The 8,448-nt window shown below is 42.9% G+C and overlaps 1 protein-coding gene across 1 annotated transcript; it reads left to right on the top strand.

The window, feature by feature from the left end:
* Positions 1–376: 376 nt before the first annotated feature.
* On the top strand, positions 377–7,688 carry LOC124708468. Its single transcript, XM_047240152.1, has 9 exons — positions 377–608; positions 703–777; positions 1,642–2,148; positions 2,445–2,792; positions 5,922–6,019; positions 6,123–6,169; positions 6,262–6,317; positions 7,015–7,360; positions 7,530–7,688. The coding sequence occupies exons 1-8, from the start codon at positions 525–527 to the stop codon at positions 7,342–7,344; spliced, it is 1,545 nt and encodes a 514-aa protein (XP_047096108.1). The 5' UTR covers positions 377–524; the 3' UTR covers positions 7,345–7,360; positions 7,530–7,688.
* The last annotated feature ends 760 nt before the right edge of the window (positions 7,689–8,448 follow it).

Below are 8,448 nucleotides of genomic sequence, written 5' to 3'. Positions count from 1 at the left end.
CGGCGGCGCCTGCGCGAGTTCCGGCCGGCTCAAGTGTCGATAGGTACGCACCCGTGCACTTGTTTTCCGGCTTTACCAACCACGGCCGTCGGGATGGCAACACTGACCTCGCGCCGGCGGCGCCCGCCTAGGGTTCCGCCGGTGGGACGGAAACGCCGCGTAGGAGCCCTGGTCTTAATCAGAGAGGAAAAACTCAGCCTAGTAGGCTAGCACTCTACCTTCGTTGTTAGAGCCTGGCAGTAATGCAATCAAGTTAAGCTCAGAATTGCCAAATTGGTTCGTCATTGTGATTTCACGTCATAGTTCCCTCTTGTTTCAGTCAATGCCAATGGAAACGGTCCATAGAACCGAGAACCGACCAGGCAGGGAAATCTGTTCATCGCGAAGATGATGCTAAAGACAAAGATGCATCGACAGCGGTGGAAGATGTTCAGGATGATGCTGAAGCCACAGATGGATCAACAACGGCTCAAGGGGAATCTCCTTGCCGCGAAGATAACAGGAAGGATGGCTCGCCCACAGACATGTATGATCCATGGGACCCTCCCAACCCACCTCCTCATCCCTCAATAGAAGCCTTAACGTCCACTCGTGAATTTATTACCCAGGTAAAGTAACTTGGCCCTCATATGATATGTATCCCTCCCTCTTCATATTTCACCTTTTGGCAGTGGTTCGTCACTGACAATTTCTCCCTTTTAGTATGAAAGACAAATTCGGAAATTCCTTACTGAACTCAGAGGCACCAGTATAATTGTTCCGGACCGCACTCCTAAGGTTCTTTCTCTTGTTTGTTTCATGATTGACATATCATCTGGCAGCTAACTGCATTCTTCGTGTCTTGCCGCGGTATTTATTTGTAGTTATCCTGCATGGTGTAAAAAATTAATTTGAAGGAACGCCCTTTTGTCATCCTTCAGTTATTATATGAGTGTAGTTTTCGTCCTGAATTCTTAAAACCACCCAAAGTGGGTCCATCAACTATCAATGTTGTCGGTCTTTATCAGCTGTTTTGGATGACATGGTGCCTACCGGCCACATCACTCATGTGTCTTGCAACACCAACGATTCTCTCAAAATGAACCGGTAAATGTATTAGAAAATTCAGCATTTTATATAAGGACAAGGAATAGGAACTGTTCTAGAAAATGGGAGGAAACCATACACATATATATTGTATGAAAAAGAGCATTTCAAAGATCTCAGTATTAAAATAGAAAAGAAATACTGAGGAAACCAATATACGTTTTTTTTTCTAAATTTACATTTTGCTAAAGTTGTATTTTTCAAAGATTCAGGTTTTCTAACCAAATTGATGGATGATTTTTTTTTACATCCCAAAGAGATGGTGATAATGGTACATGCAAGCGTCACATCACTTAGAACTGCTTTCGAATGGATGAAACCATTATGAGAGCTGACAACTGCACGGTATTGATAGTTAATGGATCAGATTTTTATGACTTAAACGTTTAGGATGAAAGTTCCACTCAGGCAATAGTTAAGGGATGCAAATTGCACGTTTTGTTTATTTCAGTAACATAAGATGTCTATAGAGAATACTTCTGTTGTTATGCTTTATTAAGTGGACAGCTGAACTGATTGCACTTCACCTTGTTAATCAATGGTGGATCTATGTAGGAGACACAGGCAAAATTTTGTGAGATATATGGCCCTTTGGGGAAGGCCCTCCAAAAAGATAGTGTTCCGTGCTTCCTTCAGCTCTTTGAAAAGTATAGAGAGCGCATGGTTTCTGGTTATATCTTCACGCCACAAGCCTTCGACGTGATACTTACACACAGTGCCCTGCGTTGTGCAGAGTTAGTTTTGGAGGGCAAGGAGCCTAAGCTCTGTGGTCAGCTTGCCAACCCCAACTACATTACCTGCTTTGGATACTTCCCTCTCCACCAAGCTGCTGAGACATTCTGCACTGACATGGTTGAGTTACTGTTACGCTATGGTGCTTTGGCAAATCTACGAACCACAGGCGATAGAGTTATCGAGGGCCTCCTCCCACTCCATGTTGCCATTGAGAACACTTGCCAGCATAAGTATCTGGAGGACAATCTTATAGATGACCCGAGCTATGAGAAGGGAAATACCAAGTACATCTACAAGCTCATACATCTGCTTTGCCTGCCTGAGATGGTTTGTGTTGAATCCCTCCTTCCACCAGTTACTACTTTGGTTACATAAGAGTAATGAATCAGTTCAGGTTGTCAGATATTTAAATGCACTGTTCTAACAGGTCTTAAGAACTGCCAATTTGTTAGTACTTTGTATAGTTCAACTCGTGAGACTGAATAGTTTGCCTGTCAAAATTTCTTCTGTAATTTTGTCTATAAGAGGCACCATTTCTTTTTAGTTAAGGGGAAATGAGTCAATTTTCTCTACAATCAAGTCTTTGTTGATTTAAAAATCTCCTTTATTGGTGACTTATGCAGAAGATCTTTTTGGACACGACTAGATTGCTTGCAACTCACACAAATGATGTAGTAGATGTGCTCTGGGATTACATCAAGCATGGGAAGCTTGTCCCTGCAGCTGTTTTGCTCCTAGCTGCTCAGAGGCATTTCCGTGACCTAAATGGATTTGATACGATCAAGAAACAGATCATCAGTTCTTTGATTGCCCTACAAAGGGAATGGTGTGGATTAGGAAGTGGTAAAAATACCAAAGCAAAAAAGCAGTGGAAGGAGAAGAAAGTACGTTTTGATAATGCATCGATGCTTTTGAAGATAATTTTTAAAGCTGGTGAAGATCTTGATGCATATATTCAAGCTCATTCAGAGGTACCTGTTGTATCACAGCTTTATTGTCTTACACATCTATTTTTCTATTGAATATTAATAATTTGGCTTTCATGAACTTGTGATATTGATTGTAGTGAGAGAATATTGGCTCTTGCTAACAAATATGAATATAACAAAACATACCTAGTGGACCCTCAGTCCAATGGTTTGGATTCCTACTTTTATGAGATATTTTTGAATCAGCATATCATCTATACATGTAGAAATTACCATTTCAGTTCAATTTAATGCATTTTGAGCTGTTTGATTGCTTTCTTATACTAATCTAACCAATTATTGCTGCATCCCAAAGTCCAAAACTCAAGCATGGCAAATAATCTGGTAAACCAAGAGTGTTTGGTTTGGATCGAGTTACATTGCCAAACTTTGGGTATTTGTTCTTTGTTTGAGGACCCAGAAAGCAAAGTTCTCATGGCTCTGCAGCTAGAACACTCAGACTACTGTTATCGTGATACTACACGTTGTACACAAATAAAAATAAAAAATATCGTATGTAGGACATATTGCACTATAATTCATGTGGTAGCCATTTAAAATATTTAGCAACATAAATAACAAGTAAAATTGACATAGGTTCACCACAACAATTAGCAGCTAGCAAGTCCATTGCATTAATTGATACGACTATAAACTGATATAATAATAGCATGTACCATGGCATGACCATTGACAAAGAAATACCCCAAGTCACACAAGCCATTCTCAGCGATCCACTCCACTCCCACTCTTACTTGTCTTCAAACTCCAACAACTCATGGAGTGGTCCTCACCTCCTCCTTTACTTGATTAATCTCTTCACTACCACAAGCATGAGATGGACGATCTTATTCAAACTCACAATCATGCACTTCTTTATCACTTGTGGATTTATATTCTGATCTAACTTGTGTATGTTTGATGGACCTCCATGTCTTAACTTGGACATCCCCACAAGCTCTCCCAAGATAAAGATGCATTGATGCTGGGCATCAACTTAGTTCCATGAAATATTATCCTCACCTGCATGCACTATCCCAAACTTACTGGTATCTGTGCGAAGCTACTCACTGTCCCACTAGAAATCTACTTGGAAGAGAGGGTTAGCTTTGTTATACTGTACCTACGATACTTGTGTTCTATTTTTTTAGATAAAGGGAATATATTAATATCAAAAGATACCAATTACACCCAGCCTCTGCAACAACGCACCACCCTAATGGCACTACGGATGCTCACAACCAAAAAATAGAAAAGAAAACTAAGAAACAAAAGTCCCGCTACAGTATCTCGGGCCTAACAATAGCAATACATCTACCACCAAGACAACACCTGAAATATAGACTCTCCAAAAGCAACGCCTCCAAGAAAGGAGCGGTGCACTAACACCATCGTCGCCCGATCAAAGATCTTAGGTTTTCACCCTGAAGATAGTCCCCGCTCTCAAAACAATGCCTCCAACAAGGTCATTGCCAAGCACAACCATTTAAGGCCAGACCTTGGGTTTTCACCCTGAAAGGTAGGACTCTGAACTTCACCTGTGTTGTCAGCCCCACTTTCATACCGCTGCTGTGAAGCCCGGAACACCGAGCAAGTCCCTCAACAGCGCGGAGACTTGAACCTCCCTTAGCTAGTCCTCCCATCCGGCCTTCATGATATTCTCTTCTTCTAACTTTCATCATGGATCCATAGTCACTTGATGTTAACACAGAAAAAGAGCTTCGCGCCGATCCCTCGAAAACCAAACGGTCAGGAATAAAAGCATGGGTGCGCGCGACCGAATACCACCCGATCCAGCAAACTACAGACAAAAGATGCGATGTACCATTCGCCGGTGGAGCCTTCCAGAACTCAACACTCCGGCTAGAAGAAAAGGATCAGCATCCGGTAGGTCTTCATCTTCGCAGAAGAAGAACCCTAGGACCACCACCTTCAAACCCGAAGCAGACGAATAGGCCCCCACGCCGCCATCCGCTGACCAACGATGACGAAGAAGAAATCAGTGGACGGCGGAAGCCGCAACCACACCATCCTCGCCCCGCACATTGCCGCCCCCTTCCTCGCGCCGCCAGCTGAAGCCGGCGATGGATCTCGGTGGGCCCAAGATCCAACAGCCGCTGCCACCACCATCCATCGCCGGAGGCCGTGGAGGAGGAGCCGCCGCACATCCAGAGACGCCGCCCTATACGTGGAGCACGCAGAAGCCGGAGGTTGCCGCCCCAGCTGCCACCGCCGGTCGCCGCCTCCAACAGCCCCGCGGGCACTTTGGCGCCGAGGCCCGCCGCCACCGTTGCCAGCGCCGACGGCAGCGGCGGAGGGAGAGAAATGGAGGGAGGGGCGGCGGAAGGAGGGAGGTCGCTCCCCCCCCCCCCCCCGGCGGCGCCCTGGGGAGCGCCACGGGAGGGGGTTAGGTCACGGGAGGGGTGTCTGTTTTTCATAACTGGCACTTGTGTTCTATTGTATGACATGTAAATGAAGTCATTCGATTTCTTGCGCTCACGCATGTTCCTCTTCGTCCAATGGATCTGAATCACACCCTTAATGTTGAGGTGTTGCCTCATTGTTGTCTCTGATAATTTGAGCAACATTCTGCACATTGATATCATTAATCCTCCCCTCATGTGCCTATACTTTGTATCTGACCATGCATCCACATTCATTCCTCTACTCACTTACATCCTTATAGACGTTGGCATGTCATGGACCCCTCACTTCATGATAGGAGGCTAGCTTCAACCCATGCCCATATTACCAAAAATGTGCAATAAGTAATATAGCTTGGTCCATCGCCCAAATGTCTGGTCTTGTTTCTTGAAAGTGACTGTTAGTGTTAGATTGATATATGTGTTAAAGTGATGGTTCCTTCTGTAATGTTGTTAGATTTAGTCCATGATGCTTCACATGGCAGTTGTCATTTAGTAAATGTTATCTTGATTGCTGCCTTCGAATTACAGAACATGATGATTTAGTAATGATAAGGATATGAGTTTACTCCTATTTACATGACCTGTTGGGTTTATGGAACAAGTCTGTAGATAGCACATGAGTTGCGTCGGCTTGAATACCTATCAAGTAGAAAAATGTAAGGCAAAACCTTTGTTACTGGATTTACAAAAGAAACATATTATGCAGGCATCTCATCAGGAGGTCCTTGGAAAAGTGTCTGCAGTTCTCCAAAATTATGATGTTGGTCCGAGTGGAAAAGGAATTTGCATTGACGACTTCGACTGGTTTGTTTTTTCTTGCCATCTGAATCTATGGTCGCTACCTTTTTGTACATATAGACAATTTATGTATCAATCTTCTAATTAATTATTCCGCATACTCTTGAAGCCGCCCATATGATTATGGAGTTCCAGACAGCATCTCACATAAACATGGTGCGTCTGTGTTTCATAGCCCTATATTTTTACTGTGCTTAACATATTTTATTTTGCAAAATAAGCTGTAATAATTCTATAATGGTAAACAGGGGATGCAGATTTGTCCATGGCAGCCATAGGATCTCTGGAAGTTGAGGGAAACAATGTAAGGATATTTGACCGGAGTGCCTCTTGACTTGTCTATTTTTTTCTGCATGCTGATTATCGTTTTTTAATGAATTTAGTATATTTTGTTTTCAGTTCTTTCTGCTGTTTATATGTTGAGATTGAGGAGAAAAATTGTTCACCTTCATTTGGATGGTAGTTTCTGTTAGAGGAGACTGAAGTTCACCACTGTAGCGGCATTCAAATATTCTACTTCAGCATATCGTCTCGTAATTTAGTGGCACATGTTTATTAGACTCTTATTTTGTCTTTCTCTTAGAATAACTGTGGTCAAATTTTATGGGCAAGACACAAACATGCTATTTTTATTCCATTTTTGTATATGAATGAATAAGAACAGCCAAGGACAAATCTGGTCTGGGATGTTCAGGAAGTTTTGTTTGTAGTCCTCTGTGCCTGCTTTTAAGCATGTGATTGCACACCAAATGGCAGTGCCCTATATAGTTCAAAGAACTTAGCCTAGTCACCCTTTTTTATGTGATTGTTCTTGACATAGTAATCCATATGCAGGCTTTTACAGCCGAGGAGGGGTTGAATGACATTTGTTTTGCTAGTCTACAATAACGCAATGAAAATAACTTGGTTTAAACCTTATAAGAACCCGGTGCATGTTGTTGAAATATATACATCTTGTATTTTCTTGATGTCTCTATTGTGGTTATTTATGGATTAACCAGGTTGTGATAAAGGAGCCACACAGAGGACAGAACCTCCCGTATGCAAGAGATCAGTTCTTACCGATATGGAGATCGGTATTAAAAGCTCGGTTTATTACGAGGGTCTATCCATCTTATATACCAAAGAAAGAGTTACCGTATATTCTGGACGATCGCAACCGCGAGCAACCGAACAATCGGAGATCTTCTCAAATTCGTGTTGGCTTGTTGGGCTTGTTGGAGAGAAGCTTTCCAAAAGTAGCAAGTAATCGCAAATTAGCAAGTACTCACCAATCCAGAAGGCTATTTAGTGCTGCATCGACTGCACTGAAGATGCTGAAGCACGCCTGATGACCAAGCAAAAAAGGTAATATCTTTACTAGTCGGAGTTTTTTTGGCCATAATAGTCAATTTTGCATGTCGAAAGGTTTCAGCCAACTATTTTCATCTTGAAGATAGTTGCACCATATAGAGTGGTATTGAGTTGAAGTAATGCCTTTTTGGTGTTACATTGTCCAAAAAAAATTATTGTGCAGGTGTCTCAACAAGCAACCACTCTTCCTGCACCATGAGGGTTCTGTGGTTTATCTGGTTTTCTGGTTGCGCACCACACTGGTTGAGCGCTATTGCGTATGCCATCACACTTGTCTATTTAGAACAGCCATTGTTTGGTTAATTATCTTTCCGAGGCTGGTTATTAGCCTGATAAGGCGTGCAGCAGATGACTGCAATCTATCTGTCCTTCTGCCATCGGTGTTTGGTACTTTGCTTTAAACTAATTAAGACAAAAGAGCAGTTGCACTCTTATCGAACTTCTGAATGTGACGGAGTGTATTATTTGTGCTCTGGAGTATGCTCTTTCTTTATTATACAAGTGCTTCTTTATTATGTAAGTGCCTGAATTTAGTATATTGCGTTGAAAGAAAAGATGTAGACTTAGACTCCTCCCAGTGTATTGTCTCTTAGTTATAGTATTCTAGATATGTTTGGTATTCAATTGGGGACGGCCTTATGGTTTGTATGTCACCTACATATACTTGATGCTATTCGATTGGTGCGCTATATTTGTATCTGGCTACCAATGCACGCTCAAAAGAATACATTGTCAGCATTAAAACCCGGAACTATGATGGGAGTCCAGGCCAGGAGTGGTCGAGGGTTAGGGAAAAAGCTGGAAAAGTTTCTGGCGTGAAGGGAAGAAAGAACAACTTGAATTTTCGCACCTGGTAATTTTAGACCCTCCTGGGCCGGCCCTCCAGGTCGTTTCAGTCTCCCACCGCACCGCACACACCAAGGGCGCGTTTGGTTGCCTGCATCAGATTTCTGCACCATTGGCGACGCGGAAAGGAGTCTCATGCGCGTCGCAGATGGGCCATGTGCCATAAAAGGCACGTTGTTTGGTGGCCTGCATAGAGTATTTTCGGCCCCGTGTAGATTTGGGCTCTGCCTGTTTGG

Source organism: Lolium rigidum, chromosome 4 (genome assembly GCF_022539505.1).
Source record: "Lolium rigidum isolate FL_2022 chromosome 4, APGP_CSIRO_Lrig_0.1, whole genome shotgun sequence".
Lineage (NCBI taxonomy): Eukaryota > Viridiplantae > Streptophyta > Magnoliopsida > Poales > Poaceae > Lolium > Lolium rigidum.
The sequence above is the reverse complement of the archived record's forward strand: the minus strand, read 5'-3'. Positions and strand labels throughout refer to the sequence as shown.

Bases quoted from the DNA above. Each gene is read 5' to 3' on its own strand.
- LOC124708468 (XM_047240152.1), top strand. From the start codon at position 525: ATGTATGATCCATGGGACCCTCCCAACCCACCTCCTCATCCCTCAATA. The intron at 609-702 runs GTAAAGTAACTT...TCTCCCTTTTAG, and splicing joins CTCGTGAATTTATTACCCAG to TATGAAAGACAAATTCGGAA. The intron at 2,793-5,921 runs GTACCTGTTGTA...CATATTATGCAG, and splicing joins ATATTCAAGCTCATTCAGAG to GCATCTCATCAGGAGGTCCT.